We start from the raw sequence: 26,259 nt of genomic DNA, 5'->3' as shown, positions 1-26,259 counted from the left end.
CACGAGTAGATTTCTTATCAAAAAGTTCTATTTTGGTTTCATTTGACCATGGGACATTCTCCCAATCCTCTTTGGGGTTTTTCATGAGAAATGAACATTATAATTCACTTAACCCTTGTGCTATCCTAGGCACTTTAACATTGGGAGTTGGGTCATCTAGACCCCACAAGACAGTGCTCTGAACCTTTTTTCTTCAATGATTTGTGATCTTCTCTGGTGTCCATGAAATCTTTCCACCTTTATCCACCTTTGTCATGGTAGGGAGAACACATTAATGTAAGGGTGGGGTCATCTAAGATAGCACAAGGGTTACAAGGTCAAAAAGTTGATTTTGCATGATATTGGCCCTTTAATACAAATCACAAAAGCAATCTGGATCTCTAAAATGTAACTGGCTCTTCTGCATTGCAGTAAAATGCTTGTAGGTAATGTTTATAAACACATTTTGATCAATTCAAGTCATGGTAACAAAATTCTTTAAACTATTACAACAGTCGTGTGCTTATAAAAGAGGAAGAAATAAAATCAATGGCACATAGCCTCTACTTCCTCCTCCCCTGTAACAATTTATTCTGAACGGGCAAACATTGTCATAAATTATTTCTAGCTAACTAGCAATGTTTTGGCTTTATTTTAATTTTTTTTACTGTTTATTTTATAAAAAATTGAAGTAATATTCAGAACTTATTAGTTTCAACTTTGTGTGACTGTAAAAGTACAAACCCATGAAAAAACATTAAGTTAACTACACCATCAGCAGGTATCCAAAGGGTTTTACTGATATAATAGTTCTGCTACCAGATTGCTATTAACATGTGCAGTCTGAGCTTATGTCAACACAGGTAGACTACTGTAGGTGCCCATCCCTTTGTGTGACATGTCCTGAGGAATACTTAGAATGAGAATTTAGCATATGGGGTACTTTTATCTGCATAGTTAGCGCTAGATAAGGTTAGATGCCGTGGTCTTACAAGGGCTTCTGAACCACTTACCAGTTCCTCAGAACACGTTGCGAACAACCGCACAAGACTCATCTCCTCACATCTTACCTCATGTCCGCCATTACTAGGGAGCACAAACAGCAGGACGACGCTCCAGAGGTGGATGTTTGGGAAATCCTGAAAAGTGCCCGGCCAGATGAATATGAGAAAATTGCCTTTACATATGGTATCACAGATTTGAGGGGTCTTTTGAAGAGGTTGAAAAAGGCCCCAAAAGAGGAGAAGAAGAGCGCAGGTAGGATGATAAATCCTACCCCAAGTTTGTTCGTGCACAGGTGAGATTTAATCTAAACAGTGGCCCCATTGCCCTTGTGACTTTAAGCTTTTGCAAAGAGGTTGGACCCAACATACCAGGTGGACAAAGGTGGGAAGATTCGCCTGGTGGTTGAACTGGCTGACCCCACAGTTGATCTGAAGTGGTACAAGAATGGACAAGAAATCAGACCCACCCCCAAGTATGTAACACCATTTGATAGGTTTTCTGTACACATTATTGCACAAAAAGAAAGCATTTTCATAGAATAAAAATGCTCTCTAGTGATGGTGTTCCATGTATAGGTAATTTTCCTCCTTTGGTGGTATTGGTGCAGTCCATATTATTCTGAACCATTAACAGCTGAAGCCCAGACGACAACATAGTAATGACTCTACTTTGAGTTTCAGCACACATGTGCTAAAATAATCATGATTTGAAGCAAATATCCCAAAGCTACAGTTGTGAAAAATTAATGTAAATCCCATGATCTTTTAAAAATTAAAACAAATGCTAAAAAATAAATTGGCATCTCAGCTGAAAGGATGCAATATTTATAACCATTTTGGTACAGTTTCTAATGGTTTGCATTAACATAGCTGTGGACGATATATGAAGGGAAAGCAGCCACTCTTAGTAGTGTTAAAGTGCGGTAAAGGCCATTTAAAAAAAGACTACGATTAGTGTCAAGAAATATCGGTAACAAAAAAGTATTATTAGGTACATTTGGATAAATAATAAATTTATAACAGAGGAGCATCAAGTGACCTGTTTTTAAAGCCTAGCAAATCACATCTTTGGTTATAACCTCCATTAAATCCTGTAGGTAATTTTATTCTTGCTTTTGCATCGGCTACCTACTTTTATAGCCCACAAAAGAAAGCAGTTTGATGATTGATATCCTTTAAAAGGTTATATGGGGTTTCATTTTTTTCACAAGACTGTATGTTTGGGTGCAAATGTATTATATGATTGCGACTGTCTTTGATTGCCATTAACTGCTGTACATGTCCTTCTCCATACAGGAAAAAGGTGGTATCTCCTTCACAGGTCTTTAACCAAGACTGGCTTTGGATCAGTGCAAAAAAAAAGATTAATATTTTTTAAATTCAGGACCTTTTTAGAAAATAAAAAGGATTGTACGTCTAAATGTAATACATAAAGATTCCAGTCATGAAATTTACTCTTGAACCTAGTATAAATCTTTCTCTTTCAGATCAGTTGGCGTAACCTATCAACAAAATAGGAACCATGTAGAATGAGTTTTCAATACATAAATTAAAATATTTAGTAATTATTTATGTTTTAAGCCTATAATCACAATGCGTTACTGTAGTAAGAAGATTTTTGTTTGATTTGATCCTTAGGGTAATCAGATTTTTGTTTATTAAACATAAATTGTGGTGCATGAATATTCAAATGCACAAAGTTAAACATATAAGGAACTTTGGTTAAAGAAAAAATATTATATGAAAGTATAAATAAATAAAAAATTGACTTTATCAAAATGAATAAACTATTTGCAAAGTTCATAACAGTAAATGCATACCAAAATGCTGATTTCTTCTACTTTTTGGACATTGGGTGTTTTTTGTGTTTTCTCCATATAATGAACTTTTGACATGAACTAGACTTTCTTAAAAGGAACAAGGGCTGTCGCTTAAACAAATCTTTTTTAGACTACTTGAAATGAATAGTAGGAATAGTAGGACGTACTATCATAGATACTGTTTTTTGGAGTATGAATTGCTTTTTTTGCATAGATTTTTTTTTTGCCGGTAATGCGATTTATACTTAGGCGCGAATTGTATGTGATTTAAGATAAATAAATAGCGATCACTGCTGAAGGGTGCTGTAGCTGTGTGTATCGGTATTTGCTGCTGACAGCAACGCACTGCTCAGTATTACGTCTGGCTTGTTCAAAAGTGACAGGGAATCAAGATTACAACTGATTTAGTGATTAAAAATAATATATAAAGAGTTCAGTTGCCTTGTTAGCATATTTTTTATGCTATGGTTATCTGAAAAGTTGTTCATACCTTGCGCCAAAAAACGAGATACTTTTCAATTCCTTCTATGTTTCATGAAGCTAAATACAGTTACGGTAGTGAAGCGTGACATTACAATATTTGACTGTAATATCTATTTCATAATTATTTTTTGCCTTTCAAGTTAAAATAGTGTTCTTTATCCCGAATACTTTTAAATTAATCTCTCTCAAAAGTCTGACTTATGCTCCAGCGTGACTTAGATATGTTCTTTTCTTAGTTTTAATGCCTTTTTTTGCTGCTGCAACTTATTCTGTGCAGCATCTTATCGTGCACAAAAACTGGTATATAAAATACTAGAATTATATTTCACATATCAGCTGTATCATTTTGCTGCATTTACTAATGCCAAATTATACATGGACTCATCAGAAAGCTGCTGGGATCTTTTAAAGTAAACCATTTGTTTTAACAAAACAAAAAAAATAAAACAAATTTTAAAATGATTAACTTTTGGAAATATAACCTTGATAGAAATGTGCCTTAATTTTAGGACTGCCAAAGCTGCTGACCAAAGCCATCTAAAGTTAAAGCCATCCTGGAGGATATTGCTATTTTCTGGCTTTGGTCTCCATTGTAATTTTATCCTTTGTTCTCCTGTTCTGAAGATTTTCCTGTAACTTTCCATTTCTGTCTGACTATTTACTGTAACACCCAGCCACACGTTCTTCCCCTCTTGGCATGATGTCTCTCTGTCTTTGTCTACCTGTCTGTCTGTCACTTTGTGATGCACCTTCCTGAATGCAATAATTACTTCCTGTGTTCCGGCCCCATTCTGGCTCTACTCCTGATGTTTAGCCAAAGGAAGTAAGTCCATCCATCAAGTTGAATTCCCCTTCTTCATGCTGGTTTAATTCTGCTGCGTGCAGTTTCGCTTTTTTTGTTTGTTTGTTTGTTTTTCAGCCAATGTTAAAACATGCCTTGAAAATGTTGTTTAAAATGACATTATTTCCATAAACAATGTTTGAGATAAAAACATTTTAGTCATATGTTGATTTGGATCACCATGTAACTTATGACTCTCTCATTTAGGTTCATATTTGAACATAAAGGGACACAGAGGATTATGGTGATCAACAACTGCTCTAGTAATGATGACGCAGCCTATTCAGTGGTTGCAGGCGAAGAAAAATGCACAACAGAATTGTTTGTCAAAGGTATATTAGTCAACTTTTTTGTCATTTTGTAGCTTCTCAAAAATTATTTAGTATTCAGTCAACCGTTTTATTAAGCTTCATCTGTTGCTTCACAGAGTTGCCAATTACTATTGTTAAGGGGATTGAACCTGTCAAGACCACAGTGAATGAGAGGATCGAGCTGGAATGTGAGGTTTCTGAGGAAGGCGCTCATGTCAAATGGTAAATTACGCCTTTATAAATATGTTTTTATAAACATGTTATTATTTCTTTTTTAAACGCTATGTTAGAATTCCAAATTAACCGTCCTGGCAGAAACCACTTGTGCACTTGTTCATGGAGACAATAAATTGAACTAAATGAAGATTTCAATTAAATAAATTCATATCAAGCCCAAGAATATAAAACAATAACTTATTTCACAGTTTTGACTTTGGTATGTAAATAGTCAAAGCACAGGGACTAATGATGCCTTCTGGTCTTTCTGGTTTATCTTTATTTATTTATTTATTTTCCACTGGTGTTTGTCTTTGTGTATTTTATTGTGTGGGGCTAATTTAATGTATCTTGTTGTATTTTATTGCATTTGATTTTGTTTTTATGTACAGCACCTTGAGCTGTCTTTGCTGTCATGAAAGGTGCTATATAAATAAAATTAATTTGAATTTGACTTTCAAAATGCTCCTTTAGGCTGAAGAACGGAGTTGAGGTCCCAACGGGAGTGCGGTCCAGGTACCGAGTTAAGAGTGAAGGAACCAAACACTATTTGGTGATTGATGATGCCTCCAGAGAAGACACAGGGACGTTTTCTGTAATGGCCACTGGGGGCGTGTCAGAGGCTCATGTTCAAGTTGACTGTAAGACAATTTCTGCCTTTTATCATAATTTTTTTTAACATTGACTTCCATATGTTTTACATTTTTTCTTTTCTACTGATTCAGTGAAACCACTTAAGGTGTACCAGGACCTGCAGGATGTAACAGTTATGCTTGGACAACCCCTTAAACTACACTGTGACATCTACCCAGGGAATGTCCCTGGCCGTTGGTACAGGAATGGACAGCTCATTCAGCCAAGCGATCGCATTAACATCATACATAGAAACAAGTATGATCATCATATGGAGCAATTAGATGATGACACTTTGATTTGACTGAGTCCCTTTTTGTTTTTGTTTTTCAGGGTTCACCGACTGGAAATTGAAACCAGCTCACTTCATGATGCAGGAGACTACACGTTTGTACCGGAGGGATACTCACAGAGTCTTTCTGCCAAAGTTCAAATTATTGGTACTAAAACACTTGACAAGATCCCTTTCTGTAAGCTCACTGGTGTTCAATGAGCTAAAGCTTTTATTTTGGGCTGCAGATCCTCCAAAAGTACATTTGGAAAGCTTGAACCTACCAGACAACACAGTTACAGTTGTGGCAGGAAACAAACTTCGCTTAGAGGTTCCCATCAGTGGAGAGCCAGCACCCAGAGTGGTGTGGATGAAGGGAGAAAGGGTGAGCTTTCATTTCATTTAGCTTTGTAAAAAACATTTTAGGATCATCCTGCATTTACTGTAATTACTCATTAACTATAAATAGCAAAATTTTAAAAAGTAGCAAAAATTTAGCAAAAATAGCAAACTAAAATAAGCATATTGATATTTACTACAGTGTACCAAAACTAAAATGCTGGATGTTAGGCTCTGGCTGCAGTTACCGAAGGCCTTCCCATGAATATTTTTTGCCAGGTCTTTTTTTAGAGAATTTATAAAAAATGTTACAAATATTTTTTGATGTATTTTCTATTTTACAGTTAAATAATTTCTTAGACACAAGTCACCTGGAAAAAAACAAAAAAAGGAAATTGTATGTTTCTTCTTATTGCAGGTCATTCTTGACTCTGGCCATCGTGTCCGAGCTGAAACATATGTTGACCAGACAAGCCTCACAATTGAGGTCACTGAACGTGAGGACACAGGCAATTACAAAATGGTTTTGCAGAATGAGGCCGGTGAGGCTACAGCCAGCGTCAAAATCAAGGTTGTTGGTAAGAAAAAATAATTTAAAAAAAGACATTCCAAAATATCTTCCCACAGGATTTGTGTTGCTTTTTTCCCCCGTAAAAAGTAAATGAAAGGTAAATAAAACTTGCTTGCAGACATTCCTGATCCTCCGGAAGCACCCTTGGTACCAGAGGTGGGTGGTGATTGGTGCTCTATGACTTGGGAACCACCAAAGTACGATGGAGGTTCACCAATATTAGGTTAGCAATGCAACCTGCTTGTTATCAGTACTTAGAAGTATGTCCTGCTCCTAAATAACAAGATTTTTGGCAATTCCTTGAAGGATATTTCATTGAGAGAAAAAAGAAACAGAGCTCCAGATGGATGAGATTGAACTTCGACTTGATCAAAGAAACTTCGTTTGAACCCAAAAAAATGATTGAAGGAGTGCCATATGAAGTAAGAATCTTTGCTGTCAATGCTATCGGAGTATCTAAACCCAGTGAGCCATCTAAAGCTTTTACTCCTCTTGGTAAGTGACCCTTGTGTCTACTTAATGTAAACATTGGCCAAAGAGTTTGTAGTCCAAACATGGTGTCTAGGAAAGAATAATAATCCAAGGTGAATGTTTACCTAACAATCCTTTCATTATAATGGATAAATGATCAGAGTGGTTGACTAAAAGAACATGTGAGACCTGCCCTTGGAACCTCAGGAACACAGTACCAAAGCATTCTGACTGATCTCCACAGCTTTTGAAGAGATTAAATATGTCTTTATAATGACAGCCAGATCATCTGAGGATTAGAGGTTTAGAAGATCAGACTGTCCGAGAGTTCTAGAGGAGTTAAATATGATTCAGGGCACAAGAAAAGGCAGCAAAGGGAAGGACTGATGAGATCAGACATGGAGACTAAAAGCATACCACTCACAGACAGACACTTCTCACATGTGCATTACTGTACTGCAGAAAAAGAGATTTTCTGATATTGCCCATGTCCATTGTTGGCAATAGATGTTGCAACTGTGACTTTATTTAAAAAATATTGATCTCATCCTACAGCCGTGACCAGTGAGCCAACAATGCTGGTGGTGGACGATGTCACAGACACTGCAGTGACTGTAAAGTGGCGTCCACCCGAAACCATAGGAGCCGCTGGATTGGATGGATATTTGGTGGAGTATTGTATTGAAGGAAGTGAGTCCAACTCGACTTTACACCAAAGAAATTACATCTACAAAAATCTTGATTAGCATACTAAGTGCAAAAGGCTTGGACATCTCTTATTCTTTGTAAAGTAAAGTTTCTAAAGTAGTTTCCTTCCAAGTTGGTCATTTACCGGTACTTTTCTAAATTTTCTGAAGGATGATAAAATTATAAATCCAATGTTTCTATTTTACTTTAGAAGACAGAAAATTCGTTTTCGGAAGTTTTTGCGCAGTCAATACTATTTCATATAATGAATATGCCTGTTTTATCAATTAGTAAAACAGAATAAATACAAACTAAAACAACTGAATAAAAAAGCTTTGGAAAAAAAAGTAGAAAATTATGAAGTAAATACTATATTTTTGATAAAATATGACAGAGTTTTTTATTTCAGTGTTTTTTCTAAATGTATTTTTAAAGTCTGTTTTCCTCAAATGATTGACTACTAGAAATTTTGGATTAAATGTCCTTTAAAGGAAAATTAACACTAAATGTAAAAACATGTACTATAAAAATTAATTTCTGACGATCAAGTTATTGATGTTTGTCTCAATCCACTAGTTGGAAGTAGAGATGTCCAGCTCGAGAGGGCGGCTTGACTCCGCATCGATCCTTCAAAGCAGAAAAGTCACTGGTGGTGTAACGAGCGCTCACGTGACTTTCCAAATGAAGCTTCATTTCATCACTCGCGTATTGCTGACCATTCAGCAAGTTTTGAATTAGGAGTGGGGTTATCAATATGTCCGTTCTTGTAGAGAGACATCACTAATCCTGTGATGACTCGGTCGCAGATATTTTCTCTCTCTCTGTAAGCCACATGCGAGTTTCATTTGCGAAATCTTTTTTTTTCTTGTTTTGCACATTTTAATTTATATTTTGTGTTGTGTTTTGCAGTGCTTTGTTTTGTTTCACTTTAAATTTGTTTAAAATGAAAAAGATTAAAAAAATTATACAGTTGTGAGTGGGATTGTACTTTTTGTATTTTAGAATTTATTTTTTACATTTTATCAGCAGTAAACAAATAAAAGCATATTCATATAAAGCACATATTAAGAAAAAGATTTTTTTGTATTAACTATTCATTTTGTGCATGATTTTATATTTGTATTGATAATAAATTAATTAAACCAACCTAACAATTTGAAGAGCTGATTGGGAGCAGAAAGAGTCAACTCTTCTCAGTGAACAGAGTCAAAAGAAACCAATCTCTATAAAAACAGACAGACGGCTGGTTCCAAATGCAGCAGGTTTATTAGCTCTGCTAAAAGTCCACAAAGTTAAATCAGGGTCAGGCACTGGGAGTTGATAACGAGCATGGGAGCAACAGAGAAGAGACTGGGGTAGTCAGGGTCCAGGGGAGATTCGGGGCAGGCGGCAGGCAAATGGAGTCAAAAACAAAACAGGGTCAGAAGACAGAAGATCACGTTTGGATATAACCCTCGGTTATGCATGCAGAGTGGCACAAACAATACTTCGCACTGAGTAAGGCTCGGTGCAGTGTTTAAGTTTACTGTAAGTGATTGCAAATGAAAGTTGGGTGTGTGGCATCCATAAACTGTGTTTGTTCTATTCTGATACAATTTTGTAGCTTGGTCAATAGATGTCACTAGTTTGAGTGTGTCAAATGCTTCACAACCCTGAACCATTTCAATACAATTTGATTCATTTTGGTTCAGTGTTTCAGAAAGCTTTGGTTTCTTCATCACTAGTTGGAAATATTTTTTTAATCTAATTTTTGCTACTATTTCACAAAGGCAACGACTGGAAGGTTTCTAACAAGGAAATAACAGAGAAAACCAAGTACACCATTACAGGACTAACCCCGGAGAGTAAAATCTTAGTTCGCGTCAGAGCCATCAATAAAGCTGGAGCCAGCGCACCACGGACTCTGCAGCATGCAGTGCTGGTCAAAGAGGTTGTTGGTAAGCCTAATATATACACAAAGTAATCTTTAAAACAAATGTTACTTACACCCCATGTACGGTAACTACACAGAACCACCCAAGATTCGGGTGCCAAGACACCTGAAACAAACGTACACTCGCAAAGTTGGAGAAGCTGTCAACCTGGTGGTTCCTTTCCAGGTAAATTCCTCATTCCTACACAGAGACAAATTTCTGATTGCATCATATTACTCATGTTGCTATGTGTGTATTAAGGGCAAACCAAGGCCTAAGGTCACTTGGATGAAAGAAGGCCAGCCCATTGAACCATCGCACGTTAGCATTCGAAACACAGACTGTGATAGCATCATCTTCATTCGCAAAGCAGAGCGCAACCATTCTGGGAAGTATGAGATGACAGTGCAAGTGGAAAATCATGTGGACACAGCTATAATTGACATACAAATTGTAGGTAAGTAAAAGCATGAGGGCAATTACAAGTATTATAATAAAACAATTCATCATTTTTACTTTACCTGGTCTATCCTGTTGTTGTTAATTGAATACAAAAATGGTGCATACTGATCAGCTATGTTGTAATTTCGGGAATTCATTTGAGTTTTTCCTTAATGTTTAGATTTACCAGGACCTCCTCAGAGTGTAACTATTGAAGACGTATGGGGAAGAAATGTAGCGTTGGTCTGGACTCCACCAAAAGACAATGGAAATGCTCCAATAACAGGCTACACTATTCAAAAAGCAGATAAGAAGACAATGGTAAATGACACATTTCAGTGTTTCTAAAGTCTAAAAATCAACTACGTCTTTCCAATCAATAACAAAAATTTGAACCCTCCTTTTCAGGAATGGTTTACATGTATTGAGCACTACCATCGCACCTGTATTACCATCACAGACCTGGTGGTTGGAAACGAGTACTACTTTAGGATCTTCTCTGAGAACATGTGCGGTCTCAGCGAAAATGCTACCCAAACCAAAAAGAGTGCACTCATTGCCAAAGAAGGTACAATGGTGGGAATAGAATACAGAATGCCATTTTCATCAATACTTTCTATAGAAATGTTAAACTAATAAATATGGCTGCAAACTATTTCAGGAGAAAATACATAGTTCATAAATTCATAAAATATATGAAACTTCACACATTTTTTTATTACAGTACAAATGACATTTAATAGTTTTAGAATGGCAGTGGTTTAATCAATTTATCAGGAATTGGGAACTGGTTCAAGCTGTTTGATCATGGTGTGGATTGAAAGAGGAATAGAGTAGAAGGATTCTGAAGGAAGGGCAGACTGTAACAGACATGGGGGTGAGAGTAACAGAAGTGAAGAGTATGTGATAGTATTAATTCAGGAAAGGAAAGCAAGGAAAGATAGTGCTGGACTTTGCTAAAAGGATGCAAATAACGTTTTTTTCAGAAAAGAGAGGAGCATAAGGTGACTTATAAGAGTGATTAGAGAACATCTTGTGCAGACTTAATCTGAAAGAGGTCAGCATCAGTCAAGATTGTGGCTGTGGGGAGTGCAGAGGGTGAGAAAGAGGACAAGGGCAGAGCAGAAGACCGAGTGGGGAAAACTGAAAGACTGCTGTGTGGCTTTTAGGGAGGAGATGAAACAGTATTTGGGAGATCAGGAGGTCCTCCTAGACGACTGGGCACCAACAGCAAAAAGGATCAGGGGGACTGGGAGTAGTGTGTGTGTGTGTGTGTGTGTGGGGGGGGGGGGGGGGTTGCTCTGGAAAGGAAAGAATTAAAAAATAGCCTCAAATAAAATATTTGAAATATTTTTAATTTATTCATTTCTAGATTAATTATTTAGCCACACCAGTCCATTATAGAAGTGTATTTAATTGAGTTATTTTTTTAACCTAACTGACAAACCATATACTTTTACATTGTTCATTGTGTTGAGAAGTAACAATGGTGTCATAGCAAGCAACAATTTTGTGACAAAAATGCTTTTATTTTGTAAGTTATGACAACATTTTTCACAGATTGTATCTTAAAGGTCATGTCAGTGAATGTTCCCACCCCTAAGTGAGTCTGACTCCTTTTTTCAATCTCACTGGGTTAGGTGTATGACTGACAGACCCTTAAACAGAAAGGTCTCAGTCTCAGGACATGACAAATAAAAACACTATCTTTTCCTCATCACAAAGGGTACTCCCCACATGATACCGCTCCGTGCAAGTATCATGCACAACCCCATTCCTTTACCCTTACCCCCACAGGTTTGCAGGTGAAAATCCCAGAGTACAGTGACCACGACTTCAAGGAGCCACCCAAGTTCACACAGCCACTCATCAATACGTTTGCCATAGCCGGCTACAACGCCACTCTGAACTGTAGTGTTCGTGCCAACCCAAGGGTAGGTGATACAGTAGAAGGTAAAAGTGGTCTCAAAGTTGTTGCATCTCTTTTACCTGTAATGTAATGAATACACCTGCCTGAAGACCTTTTGGTTACTTACAGATTCATAATTTCTAGAAATTACAGATTAGCCAAACGATAAAATAAACTAGTAATCCAGGCATTTATTTAGACAGTAGGATCACCCCAACTTTCATTACAATGCAGCGGACATGTCTGTCTATCTGCAGCCTAAAGTAATCTGGATGAAGAACAAAATGGCCATCATTGATGACCCTCGCTACCGCATGTTCAGCAACCAAGGTGTCTGTACTTTGGAAATCCGGAAACCCAGTCCTTATGATGGCGGCCTCTACACTTGTAAAGCCATCAATGATTTGGGAGAAGCCCAAGTGGACTGCAAGCTGGAGATCAAAGGTTAGTGAGGACCAGGAGGTAATATGGGTAAGACATCTAGGACACTTCTTTGGGTCTGGTTTTCCAAATATTTCTTCTTAATCTTTTTTCTCTAATTTGGAAACTAAACGTTTTCAAATATAATTTCAACTATAAAAGCAAAAAAAACAATCAAAGTTAAAAATTTTGGGGAATCAACTCAAAAAGGGGTGTGTGGAGTTTGATTTGTGTGTTTCAGTCCACCTGAGGGATCATCCATGGAATAAGCATGTAAGTATTGGGACCAGGTTGCATCAGGCATTTAAAATATTTTCATGCCCTTGGTAGAAATGTTGTTAATATGTTACATAATACTCAAAACAATTTTTCACATTACACAAATTACACTGACAGTGTCAGAAACGGTGAAAAGTGACATATTTTTTTTCCAAATCAACCCTTTTTGAACAATAAACGGAATGAAAAAACAAATGTGTGTACCGGACCCTGCTGTTTAATAAAATTATATAACAAAAAGGACTTTGATAAGCCCATGAAAAAAGCTTTGAATTAAATTAAAATTTAGGCTGCATTGCCCCAGGTATAACTGATTTGATGCTAGCACAACAGATTGTTGAATTCACTTGCAAAGCAAAGCAAATGAAATGCCCCTAAAGAAAGTGACAATTCAAACGTAATTTTCCAAAATACGTGCAGCCAGTGCTGAACTTTTTTCTTAGCTGCACTGACCCAGAAGAAGGGTTAAGTTTAGGATTACGGGTTAAGGTTAAGCTGCGTTCTCACCGAACACGATTAGTGCGGCAGTGTCAATGGTACAGACGCGATCTGAGGTCCAGCTGTGCTATATGAGTGACGGGTGTGGCGCAAAGGTTTGGCAGCAGCCCGATTTCAGCAGCGCAATTTGGTACCCGTCTGAATCAAATCACCCAACAGTAGCAGGGTCACTAGCATGGACGGGGACAGTCTGTCTCAGGGCCGATGGAGCAGGAACAATCCAAATCACTATGCCGGCTCCTGGGAGGCGATCGAGTGGCCAGACAGAGACCCACTGCAGAAAAGGGGGACAAGCCTCTCTCGGGCCTCCTAAACTTTATCATATATTTCTGATTTTCATCGAGGTAATAATAAAAAATGGCCCCCTGCTTTTATTGTTGTTTTTATTTTGGACAGCAAGCCTTCAAACTCGGTCAGAGAGAGATCACAAATGCGTATAACACATTTGGGACTTTAACTTTAAGTTTCATTTTAAATGCGTCCGGCCAACCACAAAATCCAGCCTTGGACGCACTCAAAATGCGTGGGGGAAATGCAGCAATGCGCCCTCTTCTCTTCTCCTGCACCTGAGCTCCAGCACGCTGGATGGGGCAGATCAGGGAGCTTGCGCAATGCGAATGCACTCCTCGGGACGTTGTGACATTACAACAGCTCATTAATTCAAACTGAGCATCTGTCCGACAGTTTTACTGGCAGCGATTTAAAAGGAGAAATACTCAGACTTATGTTCTCTTTCATTAGAAAAGGGCCACAAGTACATGTCAAAAACTCAAAAAACCATGATTTTTATCGGAGGGGGCTTTAACATGTGAACATCTGGTGCAATCCGTTCATTAGTATCATTTAAAGCAAAACAACATGATATACAATTACACACAATGATTCAACATTAATCTGTGTGTCATGAAAACATAATCCCAGTAACAATCACTTCTCCAAGCAAACAATATCCCCTTGTGTTGTGACACATCATTGTCCAATCCAGTCCTTCCATTTTTTTTATCACAGCATCTATCTCAGCACACATCTGTGATGTTCTATTTGTTTTCATCTTCAAATGATTTCCCACAGATGTCCTAAATTCAGCACTTAACTCCACACACAAAGAGTTCAGTAATAACTCTACAACCCTCCCTGGTGCACACATATAACTCCATGAAAACATTGTGCTAACCCCTCTTCTCTTCTTTCTCTCCCCCAGTCCAAACTCAAGAATTGTGAATGTATGTTCTCATATAAATAAGGTAAGCTTTCATATGGTTCCGGCATATGAAGCTTATGTCATTCATTATGCATCTTTCAGCCAGCTTGCGTAACCTTGCTGTCCTTTTGGTTGGAGAGATTAGCGGCTGATTTTTCAATAAAAGCAAGCCCCCGATTGTGAGACAGTTCATAATTGCATGAAAGCATTTGCCAGCTAGCATCTCTTCTTTTTGTTTGCTAAGTGCAATGAAACTGTGTGACGTCAATGACTGTAACTTGCGACACACATGCAAGGTGAGTAAAATATATATTTTTAACATTTTTATTACTTTCAAGACGTTATCCCAAAATTCTCCAGTGGGACAAGGGATATGTGTGCTGCATTCAATGTATTCTTGGAAATCACAACTACTAATCAGAACTGCTAATTTTCCTGTTTATTCTGACTCATTTTATGTAATATGAGTCAGAAACAAATGAAATTCACTTTCCCTCAGTGGACTTTTTTAAAGGTGTTATTTTAATAAAACATCTAGCAAGACTGACCAACTTAAACATAGAAATGAGGTAAAATCTGGTTTGATTAAACAGATTCAAAATTTGACTTCCAAGGATGAAGAAAATGCAGAAATATTCATTTATTTATCGTCTAAACCGGTTTTCTCCCTTTTAAGGAGGTTGTGCCCTGTGACAGACAGGCGACCTGTCCAGGATGTCCCACGAGTGCCCGGGTAGACTCTGGTAGCCCTGTGACCGTCTAAACCCCTTTCGGGGTAACGGGGAGCCTATTCCTGCTACTCGTGGGCAAAGGCAGGGGACATCCTGGACAGGTCACCAGTCTGTCACAGGGCCACAAATCACACAACCATCCACTCTCACATTCACACCTAGGGACAATTTAAAGGAAACAATTAACCTATGAAGCATGTTTTTGGGCGATGGGGGGAAGCTGGACTCCCCGAGAAAAACCCACGCATGCAGAGAGCATGCAAACTCCACACAGAAAGGTCTACCGTTGGTGTTCTGTTTCAGTTCCCCCAGCCTGGAATTGAACAGGGGGGGGAGACACAAACATAATTCTCTTTGTATTTGGTGTTTGGAATAATCAGATGAGTTCTGTCTGAAGATCAAACATTCTTTTCTGTTGTATAGATATGCTGTTGGTGCTAATTTCTCGAATCAATTCAGTTCAATTTTATTTATATAGCCCAATATTTACAACAATAGTCACCTCAATGGGCTTCATACTGGTAATTGTATAAGAAACATGAGCCATAAAAAACATAAAGTCATAGAATTCAGTGGCTCATTGCTAAACTAAACTAAACAGAATAACTCACAAAAACCTGCTCTGGAAACACCTGTAATAGTGGCTTTTAATGTTTCCCACTTTTATTGCTCCAACAATCAGCACTAAATTTTACATTGTTCATGTTTATTCTATGCATTTGTCATCTATTGGCACATTGGACAAGTTTTAATAATTCTTAAAACTAGAATGGAACACATGAGCAATGTTTGCAGTGACATTCAGCGCAAATATGCATGTAACCTGGACATATGCACAAGACAGTTGATTCTTTATTTCTATCATGTATCAATCCTTTGCTAGGTAGGTCACACAACTTTGCTGGTCCTCTGATGTAAGCCTCTAAACTTGTAAAATTATTACACATTGTGTCATAAGCAGTTTTTTTTTTACCTACACTGCTCACCTTATTTGCTAAAAGTTCCCTGCTAAACTTTGTAGGACACCACAACAAAAATTGTACACTAAGATAATTTATTTTGTTGGAGTGGGAAAAGCTGATGCATACACCGACTGTCATTTTTCCCCTTCCACCTCATTTCTTGCCCAAACCATTACAACTCAAATGTACGGTTTCTTCCTTTTCGCCTTCCAAAAATAACTTTTATAACTAAAATAACTATTTTTCTGTCCAACAGGAGGCTTTACCTTCTACGAGCTCATGCAACGGGGAGTACCTCTTCACCTGATTGATCAGTACATGAACGAGTCAAAGATTGTCGAGGAGAAGTGAACGTGAACACAATGCAACGAGAAACTTTGTGTAAATGACCACCTTTTCGTCTCTTCTGGACTCAGCTAGTGATTGCTGGATGGTGGGAGAGCTGATGAGATGTGAGAGAGGGCGGATTGCTCTGTGGTTTGACTTGTGAAGTTCAGCTTTATATCTTTGTTACCATAGAAAAGCCATCTTTCCTCTTTGGACATGCTGTTATCTTTGTTTGTTTTGTTTTTTTTAAAAGGTCGACTCTAATGTGCGTAACTAGTGCTTGGTTGTAGCTTCGCTAAGAACATGTGTGTAAAGAGCAAAAAAACTACTTAGGAATACAAAAAAATACAATGTGCAAACATTAACACATCTGAAGTGTTTGACTTTTTTGAAAATATTTGCAAGTAGAAACAACTTTCTGATGGGATTTAAAAAAGAAAGGGGACTGTGAAAGAATAAACAATCAGTGTTTTGTTTGGTTTCCTTCATGCTGCAAAAAAAACTGGACTTGAGTCATAGGGGATGAAAAAAAATGATTTACAGTCTATATTCTGCATGTAAGTACACGTTATTATTTCTAAATTCACAGTGGACTGAAATTTGATCAATTCATGTGCATGCTGTCACCTTTGTAATTATGACTTTCAAATTAAAATGAAGCTTCAATATAAAAGTTTTAGGCTCTATTTTTTCCCCACTTCAAATAGTTCATGTTTGTAGACAATCTTCTGCAAATAACAGCATACTACCCTGGAAGTGCTCTTTTGAAAGTATATAATTTATACTTGTAGTACTTGTAGTCAGGTAACATTTTTTAACATTCATAGTTTAATAAATAAAAGCCTTATACTTGTTCATTTTTAATCACTAATTATCCTTGGTAGCAATTAACTTATGTTTCAGAAATTATAGACAAACAAACATATACATATAAACATTTTTATTTAAAATGTACATCAACTTTAATATTAAGTTTATTAATTAAACTAAATTTTTGCAAACTGTGAAATTATGTATCATAAATAGAATACTTTCGCTTCTAAAATTGAATTATACATTTTTTATTGAACATTCCCTTGTCAAAATGATCGTTTTCAAGATTCTGTAATTTTATTTTTACTTACTTGTCCACATAATATGTTAAAACTTTTTGTTGCGTAAACTTCCACAATAGTTGAAACTAGCTAGCTAGCAATGTGCTGGCTTCGGTTAGCACGAATTTAAGCTAACTTTCATTTATTGCATCCATTCCGTACTTTTCGAGAATTTTTTTCTAACATTTAAGAATTCGCCGGTTTGCATTTTTTATTCAAAATTCCCGGTACACACAATCACACGTCATTTCTTCCTTCTTTGCTTCCTGTCAGGACTCACCTCGAACAGAAACAGACTAGCGACAGAGCTTGGTTCCGCTGGAGAAATGGCCTCGTCTTTTCGCCCTGCTATAAATCCCAAATGAGCTGCAACGTTTTCGGATTAGGCCGAAAGACTATTTAGCGTTTGATCCACGCCCAGGACTACCGAGGGGTTTGTTTCGTGACTTTGAAGAGCGACGAGGAGGGGGGGAAACAATGCCACACTCCCTGTGGTTCGATCCGCTGACACCCGCACAACTCAAGCGCCTGGAGGAGCATAAATACAGCGCCTCTGGTCGCTCTCTGTTCGAGCCCCCGTGTCAGATTTTCTGGAACTGGCTCGTCCAACAAATACCGACATGGGTCGCCCCGAACACACTGACGATTGTCGGGCTGTTGATCAATGTAGTTACAACACTTATACTAGTATTATATTGTCCTACGGCAACCGAGGAGGTGAGTAAAGTGACCTTGGTCAAAGTTTCTACACTGGGAGCGTGATGTGTTCCATGATCTGAAACATAGAGACAGAACCATCTTTCACATAAAATCGTCTATTTTAAGATAATTCGCTGAAGTTAACTCCAGGCGCCTGCGTGCCTAAATATAAAATGTTAAATCGATTGATTTGACTCTGTGTAATAATTCGGCATATATAGTTGAAGCTCGTAATACTCTTATTTAATAAAGTAATTGAACTAAAAATTTGCTACGAATGCAATCATGCTAGCTAACCCTTATCGGTGATGTGTTTACTGGAAATCGAAAACTAGTCAACTCTTTGTTTCTCAAAAGTGCATTTTGATATTTGTTTGAACATACACACAATATTACGTTTTAACATAAAAAAATTAAAATGTAACTTTTACTTTATGCATGTGAATTAAACATTACTGTATTTATTACATTAGATTAGGGAACACGTGTGTCGAAACACGTCAAAAACACATTTAATAGATTTCTTTAGTTTGATTTTTAGGCTCCTGTCTGTCTATGAAAGAAAGCTTAATTTATTGCGGCTGCTTAGTAAATAAGATATAGGATAAACGTGCACAAAAGTGGCTTTAAAAGAACATTACAGGCCTTGAAATCGAATGGTGCAAATGCTCACTTGACCTGTGATCCAGTAAACCTGCATGCATAGTGGTGCAGTAAATGTGCACGTGGGGTTTATCAGATGTCCACCTTTGTCCAGTCCTAACTGTGAGAGCCATGCAGCAAACTGTCAGATTACATGATTGCAAAACAGTCAGTTCTGTCATTATTCAATACCAAAGCATGTTGTGCAATCGGTGCACTATAACTTCATAAATATTTGAAAACTAATCAAGATGCACATACATCCAGGCTTCTGTCTAAAAACCTGTGGAATAAAAGTTTGATTTATTTCTGTATTCACGCATTTTATCACACAGTTTTCAAGGGAAAAAGTGCTGTAATTTTTACAATTTTAACTACATTATTATAAAAAAAATAATGAATCATTTATTACACTCTAATAGAATGTAATGTGCACATAATCTCTGCTAATAAAGGAAAAATGACTGAATTTTTGGGCACAATTCCCATGAATAAACAGGAAAAAACTGTAGGAATCTTTCCTTGTGCCTCTTTAAGTCTTCTTAGTAGCATAGATATTCTGGTTGATAATTATGTTTTCCCTATCATTCCTTTATTATAACATGGGAAATAAAAATTGATTAAAGAAACGTTAAGGGGTATAAAAACAGATTATTTTCTCCCTATTTGTTTTGTTTTTGCATGTAGATAGCTGCAGTCCTACCTGAATTGTTGACTAATACTTATCATCTGAGATTAATCTTTGTTTTCCACTTTTTTACCTTTTTTTTATGTCAAACCAAGTGATTTAGGCCATTCAAATATATCCGTTTTTAGTTAAACAAGTAAACCCTTAAAGAAGAAGCTACTTTGGGCAGTGTCTTTTATATTTATTGTGCTTTTAATGTCTATTTTTAACCTTTGCTTGTACAGTGTCCTTGGGTTTCATGATAGGCGCTTTAAATATAATGGATTATTATTAGTATTTCTGAAGCATCTTACTTCTATACGGTAACTCATCAGATCCTCAAAGAATCAACAAAACAAACGTCCTTTAGTAGCCGCTTGCGCAGATCTTTAAATGTCTTGTGTCCCTTTCCTCCCCCTCAGGCTCCAGCATGGGCCTTCATCCTGTCTGCTCTGGGCCTCTTCATCTACCAATCTCTGGATGCTATTGATGGGAAACAGGCCAGGAGAACAAACAGCAGTTCTGCACTCGGCGAGCTCTTTGACCACGGCTGTGATGCCGTCTCCACAGGTACTTCAACCAACACATTTTGCTTGTTGCTGTAACCAATCAGCACGTTCTTCTGTTATTACAATTCTAAATCAAGCTTCTTGCCCCCCATTCTTTATTGTACAGTGTTTGTTGCTGTGGGAACATGTATATCATGTGGAATTGGAACCCTCCCAAACTGGATGTTCTTCTGCGGTTTCATCGGGATGTTTATGTTCTTCTGTGCCCACTGGCAAACCTACGTATCTGGAACCCTTCGCTTTGGGCTGTGAGTATAAGCACAATTCCAGACATTTTCTTTCTTCTATTTTAGAAAACCACTTGAAAGGAATAAATATTTAAAGGATTATATATTTAAACAGAAAAAGAGGGGGTAACGATTCAGGAAATGGATGAAATTTGAACGTTATACAAAACTGGATCAGAGGTTTTTTTCCTCAAGCAACCTTTTACTTCGAAAATATTTAAGGTTACAGTACATTGTGTATCATTTCCTTACCTGCTTATTTAAAGATCCGTCCGGATCGTCTTTGGATCTATTTTCATAGTGTTCCCAGTGGTCTTTTGATTATGAGGATGTTGTTTTTAGCCAAAAACCTGTTGTTTTCTAGGACTTCTTATCTGCAGAGCGGCAGTAGTTCATTAGAAATTTGCCACCGAGTTGTGGGCGAGACGTTTGCCGTGGAGTTTGTGTTTTCTACGTCACAAATACACTTTTTTTTTTACACAGCATTCTTTCGTCGGCTCCTGATCCACAACAATTAATAAAGAAATAATCAGAAATGTAATTTTGGGCTTGATTTTCCTTATATATCTCCTCTATCATGAGAAAATGCCACAAGAGTTTGTTTAAAACACAATTTCCCTTTGAAGTGAGTCTTTAAGTCTAAAAGCAAATATAATTTCCCCTGATTTAAAGCTAGTTTCTCTTTTGTTCCTCCCACAGGGTTGATGTCACAGAAGTGCAGTTTGCCATCATGATTATGTACCTAATGTCAGCTTTTGGAGGCGTGAGCCTTTGGGACACCACGGTAACCGAGAACTGACACTTCCTGTCCACTGGCACTGAACATTACTGTGTAGCGACACCGAGACATTTTCATTTCACCTGACAGTCGGAACGTTTGACTCAATAATTTCCGCATTTTAAACCTTTTTTATTTTTTTTCCTAGCCATTAAATAGAATTTGTGTTTTACTTTTACTCTGCTGCCTTTGGAAGCTTGACTTAACATCACATGAGAGAGAAGTGAGAAGGTAAATATTGGCAGTAAACGCCATGGCAACAGGTCATCTATCGGACATGATCTGGCTCAAAAAGCTGATGACGTCACCTGCATTTTGTTTTTTTGTTGTATTTTTTTTGCTATGCCCTCCCATCATGCTCGGCATGCTGCAGCTCCTATGATGCTTCTTCACGTAAGCTTTATTCCATCCGTTTAAAATGACCCTCCTGTGTTTCCGTAGCTGCCCGTGATAGGAATGAAGCTGTTGGTCTTCCCCGTCATGGGAATAACCGGCGGCGCCCTGTACTCCTGCTACAACTACTTCTACGTCATTTTGAACGGAGGTGTTGGCAAGAATGGCTCCACTGTTGCTGTAAGTTGCTGTAGGTTAGGTTGTATTAATTTTCTCACCCAGCCACTAAACAGTGCTGCTTTTTAGGACACCAGTGTGCTGACTCCAGGTTTGCACATCGGCCTCATCCTCACGCTGGCCTTCATCATTTTCAAGAAGTCCTCCAGTCATCTCTTTGAACACCACCCCTGTCTTTACCTTCTTACCTTTGGAATGGTCATCTCGAAGATCTCCAACAAGCTTGTGGTATGATTAATTATCCGATTTTAACTGGTTTAACTAGTTTCGGTCGTTCTCGGACACAACAGAGCGTTGATTTAATTCTTCGCCTCGTGTTTCTCATCTGCAGATCGCCCACATGACCAAGAGTGAGCTGCACCTCCCAGATACTGCCTTCATCGGGCCTGGCCTTCTCTTCCTCAACCAGTACTTCAACAGCTTCATCGACGAACACATAGTACTCTGGATCGCCATGGTTAGTACCAGACAAATGTCTCAAATGAATAATTTTTATTTCAGTTGTTTCAATCTGGCTTTCAAACTTTAGATTTGAATCATTTAGATTTCGAAGTGTATCCAACAAACTCAACAAATAAATAAAAAAATCATATTTATATTTAAATTTAATGGATGTATTTTGTAAACAGAAATATTAGTCAAGAACATTAAAATTTAATGTCCCACTCCGATCATCTTTTGATCAATTGTAAAAGTGGTGTTTTAATTATAATTCTGCTGTTTTTAGCCAAAATCATCATCTTAAACACGGTTTCTGCAGAGTGGCAGGACTTCATTAGACACCTCTAAATTGTGGGTGGTACTGTTGACGCAGAGCAACCCCGCCCCTCTCCCTGAGGGGAGCGGAGGCGGGACCTTGTTAGTCCGCCCAACATATTTTTACGTCATAAATAAGCTTATATGTTTTTGTTTGCACCTGATTCACAACAATTTAAAGAAAGAAATGCTCAGAAATGTTGTTTTAAGCTTATTTTCTTTATATATGTCCTCCATTGCCATAAAAATGCCACAAGAATATGTTACAAACATCCAAAACACCATTCTAGGTAGTTAACACATCATAATGTTCCTTTGTTTTGGAGAAGTTTATTTTGGAGAAACTAGTTTCACTTTCACTAAATCCCTTTTGTTGCAATATTCTACATCTTAAAGACAAAATGTTTTTCATTATCTTGTGTATTTAGGATTAGGGTGTATATAGAAGATTTCTTTTTGATATCCTAACTCAATCCATTCATGTAGTGAGGTACATCATCTTTTGAAATATTTCTTTTTCCTTTGCAAAACAATTGTCTTACATGTCACATCATTATATATTTACGTGATATCTATGAAGTAATTTGTAGTGAAGTGTTTTTATGAGGAGATTTCAGGAGGTTAGGATTAGTTTAAACTTCAACTTCCGTGTAGTAGTTTGTATTTCTTCTTTCCATGACATTCAACTCTGGGCAACCTCTCAATCATGTTAACCAGGAAATTGGAAACATCTACTTGGGGGGAAAATAGGCAGTTGTATTTCCTGCTCTGTAGAAATCACAGTTTTAGTCAGACGAGCTGCTGGGTTCTGAGTTTTTGGACTTGGGGTTGCAGGTTTAGCTGTAAACATTCATTTTGACTCATTAACAAACTAATTTAATCCAAAGCTACATTTTTGCTGATCATTTGTTACAGAACTTTAAATTTACTTTTCAGTCACTAGATTTGGGAGTTTTTTCCTTACATCTCTATGATGAGACCTTTTTTTTCCGTAAATCATTTGCATGCTTCAGGGTGTTTTCAGTTTCAGATTAGTTTCCCAATAAGCAGTCGTATGCGTCAAAGGTTGTCTCGTCGGAAATCATAAAAGTGACATTTTGAGCCACTGCTAAAAGCCTGTCGTACGTCCAAATGCCAGCGGGTTTTAACAGCTGTAGGATTTTTAAAAGGCAGATTGGATCATTTCTGACCCTCAAAAAGAAAAAACCTTTCAGCTCAATGGGAACTAATTCTGTGTTTTTATATAATTGAGTTGCTCTCTAATCAATTAGTATTTGGTTGACAGCTCTATTCTTTCTAAGTTAACTTGAGATAAACCTTTATTTGACTCGTACCGTCTTAAAGGCAAACTTAAACAAAAATGTCTGTTAAAACATGTTTTTAAATCACCAAAATATTTAAAACATTTCCACTAACTGTTTTTAGGATTTCCTTAGTAACAAATTGAAAGCTCTGCAGTTCCAATATTTATCCTACACTGCCTAAGTAAAAGCTGATACTGTTGTTAACCGATGTTTGATGTAGCGAACAGACAACTGGAGTAGATAGAAAACTGACGTGGACCATCGTAGATTCTGTTTTAGTAAGTACTGGTTCAACAGGTTTTACTTGAACTACAAAATTTAACCGAAAAGGGAAGTGAAGCTAAAGAAATTGACGTCAAAGCTCAAACAGAATCAAAGACCGAGTCTGATGGAAATTGTACCATTTTTTTGTAAGGATGGAGGTCTCATATATATAAAGTTAAACACAAAATGCCATTTAAGAATATTTTTTTATTTAAAACAAATCAGGAGCAGACCAAAAAAAAAAAAAAGCAGGAAAAAGTTTATTTGTGACGTCGAAAATACACCACAAGCTCCCTGTTCAGCTCCGCCCCTCTGCTCATCTGAGCTGGTATCTGGCTTAAAGCTATACGGCTGCATAGCTCTAATGTTGCTCGCCATTTTTGTTGCACCAGGAATGTTAGGTTACGGGTTTGAGGGGCTGTAAGCTAGTTGGAGAGCGTGTAAACAGAGAGCTCTCACTATGTGGTAGTGTAGGGGGGCGGGGTTGCTTCACGTCAATGATCCTGCCAACAACTTGGAGATACATTTCTAATGAACTACTGCCGCTCTGCAGAAACTATGTCCTACAGTTTTTTTTTTATTTCTTATTTTTTATTTTGTCTAAGAAACGGTATAGGTAAAGACCACTAGGAAACGCTTTAACAAAAGATCAAAAGATGATGTCTTTATATAATGTTGGTTTAGTGGGAGATTTTTCACCAGAGCATGTTTTGCCAGCATAAAAAATGTCAATCAATTGTGAAGGAACTAGTCAGATCCAAGAAAATCCGTTTAAAAGCTGCTAAATAACAATACTGTTTTGCCCAGGTCCTCTCCCTTCTGGACCTGACCCGCTACTGCACAGGCTTGTGCCTCCAGATCGCTGCCCACCTGCGGATCCGAGTCTTCAGCATCACGCCGCCGAGCAACGCGCACCGTGACTGACGCCTTGCCCGGCGGGAGAATGCGGGAGGAGACGAAGACGTCTCCCCGCTCCTAAAAGCAGACCACCAAGACGATACGGAGAAACCCTCAACCCCGAGCCAATGCAGCCTCGACAACATCACCACTTTAGATTAAAACTGCCTCCAATCAAACGCAAAGAAATAATGCAAACCAAAAAGAAAATTGACGTTTGAACCAAAGTTGTTTCACAAATGAAAGTCTAATTTAAACATGAAACAAATTTAACCCTTTTTTGTGGGGTCACTCAATGCCAAAAGGTTTTTCTTAAATGTAATTTTTTATTGTTTGGGCAAATCTCAAAGTATCATCCTGATCATATTTCTTTAATGCAATCTGGTCATAATCAGGGATTGAAACTTGCAGTTTTATTCAAATAACTACCAATGAAGTGTGTTAAACGGCTCCATGAGGGGTCAGGGGGTCACGTGTTCTTGCTGAAAATGACGACAGCTCCTCTCTTAGGTCACTCCCACTAACGCCACTCCAGATTTCACAGTTTAACCTTCATTTCTCCCATCTGGCCATCCTATAAAAGTAGAAATTTCACCTGGCTTGGCCTTTAGAGCGCCGTCGACTGATGAAGCATCAACACCGCCTTGTTCTGCTTTCTCTGTTCTTCTCCCTAAAGGGCTAATGTTTAATTGTGTGTGATTGTACATAAACTGAAGACGCCTTAAATATTTTTGTTGTAATTACTGTTTAACTTGTGAATATTTAAAGCAGGATTGTGTGTGTTTTGTATGTTTGTTATACCAGATACAGCAATAGTTAAGATACCACAGAAGTACTGGAAGCTTTTTCTTTTTGCCTGCCTTTGATCTATTTTTTTTTTCAGTTGGTTATTGATTTTTACAATTAGTAATTACCGAAACTAATTAATATCCTTTGGGAGCAAAAGGGACTTCTCTGTAGGGTTAGCAAACTGTTTATGATTTTTTCTTTGTCCTTTTAAAATCATCTTGCAATCTTGAGCTTTTTACACACGACAGAGGCTCTATCAACAGTTTAGCATATTTTCTGGATTGACGGCAGAACTATGCATCAGAATGTAGAAAAGGAAACTTCAAACACCTTAATCTGTTTGGTAAAACATTCAAACATATTTCCATTAACAAATGTGATGATTGTAATAAAGAATATTTTTCATCCGTTTTGCTGGTGGTGTCATCAGTGGTGATCCAAACCCAGTCGAAAAATATAAAAATGTCTTTTATTAAAAACAATCAATTTAAATCGTTTTTCTGTCTTGAAAATTTCATTGAAAAGTTGCTTAAAATTAATTAGATTTTGTAATCAAAAGACAATTTTTTTGAAGAAATAAAAAAAAAATCAGATTATCACTGTTTTAATTAAATAGTTATAATAAAATTTCACTGGTTGATGATAATTTTAGAAAGGGGTTGTGGCAGCTGTATTACTGATTTGAATATCACAAAA

At 37.4% G+C, this 26,259-nt stretch overlaps 2 protein-coding genes across 23 annotated transcripts in view; both read left to right on the top strand.

The window, feature by feature from the left end:
* mybpc1 (myosin binding protein C1) overlaps nt 1-16,980 on the top strand; it is a 33,231-nt gene extending 16,251 nt beyond the window's left edge. For 10 of the 22 annotated variants that reach the window (XM_078941606.1, XM_078941610.1, XM_078941607.1 and 7 more), the window contains 21 exons: nt 1,070-1,236; nt 1,324-1,456; nt 4,101-4,109; nt 4,335-4,459; nt 4,555-4,660; nt 5,129-5,295; nt 5,380-5,545; nt 5,621-5,727; nt 5,807-5,943; nt 6,316-6,475; nt 6,587-6,691; nt 6,775-6,963; nt 7,495-7,629; nt 9,396-9,563; nt 9,637-9,725; nt 9,801-9,996; nt 10,162-10,301; nt 10,389-10,548; nt 11,778-11,914; nt 12,147-12,333; nt 16,237-16,980. In XM_078941606.1, the coding sequence (XP_078797732.1) occupies nt 1,070-1,236; nt 1,324-1,456; nt 4,101-4,109; nt 4,335-4,459; nt 4,555-4,660; nt 5,129-5,295; nt 5,380-5,545; nt 5,621-5,727; nt 5,807-5,943; nt 6,316-6,475; nt 6,587-6,691; nt 6,775-6,963; nt 7,495-7,629; nt 9,396-9,563; nt 9,637-9,725; nt 9,801-9,996; nt 10,162-10,301; nt 10,389-10,548; nt 11,778-11,914; nt 12,147-12,333; nt 16,237-16,331 (2,878 nt within the window). In that variant the 3' untranslated portion in view covers nt 16,332-16,980. Of the gene's footprint in view, nt 1-1,069; nt 1,237-1,323; nt 1,457-4,100; nt 4,110-4,334; nt 4,460-4,554; nt 4,661-5,128; nt 5,296-5,379; nt 5,546-5,620; nt 5,728-5,806; nt 5,944-6,315; nt 6,476-6,586; nt 6,692-6,774; nt 6,964-7,494; nt 7,630-9,395; nt 9,564-9,636; nt 9,726-9,800; nt 9,997-10,161; nt 10,302-10,388; nt 10,549-11,777; nt 11,915-12,146; nt 12,334-14,287; nt 14,331-16,236 lie in introns of all 22 variants that reach the window. The other 12 variants (XM_078941611.1, XM_078941608.1, XM_078941609.1 and 9 more) reach the window with 3 other exon arrangements.
* Nucleotides 16,981-17,477: 497 nt separating this feature from the next.
* Nucleotides 17,478-25,973, top strand: chpt1 (choline phosphotransferase 1). The gene is made up of 8 exons (XM_004083072.4): nt 17,478-18,118; nt 19,832-19,979; nt 20,085-20,226; nt 20,905-20,989; nt 21,425-21,556; nt 21,623-21,781; nt 21,885-22,010; nt 24,685-25,973. The coding sequence occupies exons 1-8, from the start codon at nt 17,879-17,881 to the stop codon at nt 24,799-24,801; spliced, it is 1,149 nt and encodes a 382-aa protein (XP_004083120.1). The 5' UTR covers nt 17,478-17,878; the 3' UTR covers nt 24,802-25,973.
* The last annotated feature ends 286 nt before the right edge of the window (nt 25,974-26,259 follow it).

This window comes from Oryzias latipes, chromosome 23 (genome assembly GCF_053564925.1).
Source record: "Oryzias latipes strain Hd-rR chromosome 23, Olatipes_Hd-rR_3.1".
In the NCBI taxonomy this organism is placed as follows: Eukaryota; Metazoa; Chordata; class Actinopteri; order Beloniformes; family Adrianichthyidae; genus Oryzias; species Oryzias latipes.
The sequence above is the reverse complement of the archived record's forward strand: the minus strand, read 5'-3'. Positions and strand labels throughout refer to the sequence as shown.

What these genes read in the sequence shown, in the direction of transcription:
- chpt1 (XM_004083072.4), top strand. Translation starts at nt 17,879, where the DNA reads ATGCCACACTCCCTGTGGTTCGATCCGCTGACACCCGCACAACTCAAG. An exon ending in GTCCTACGGCAACCGAGGAG is followed by an intron (nt 18,119 to 19,831) that starts GTGAGTAAAGTG and finishes CCTCCCCCTCAG; the next exon opens with GCTCCAGCATGGGCCTTCAT. An exon ending in AGAATGGCTCCACTGTTGCT is followed by an intron (nt 21,557 to 21,622) that starts GTAAGTTGCTGT and finishes GCTGCTTTTTAG; the next exon opens with GACACCAGTGTGCTGACTCC.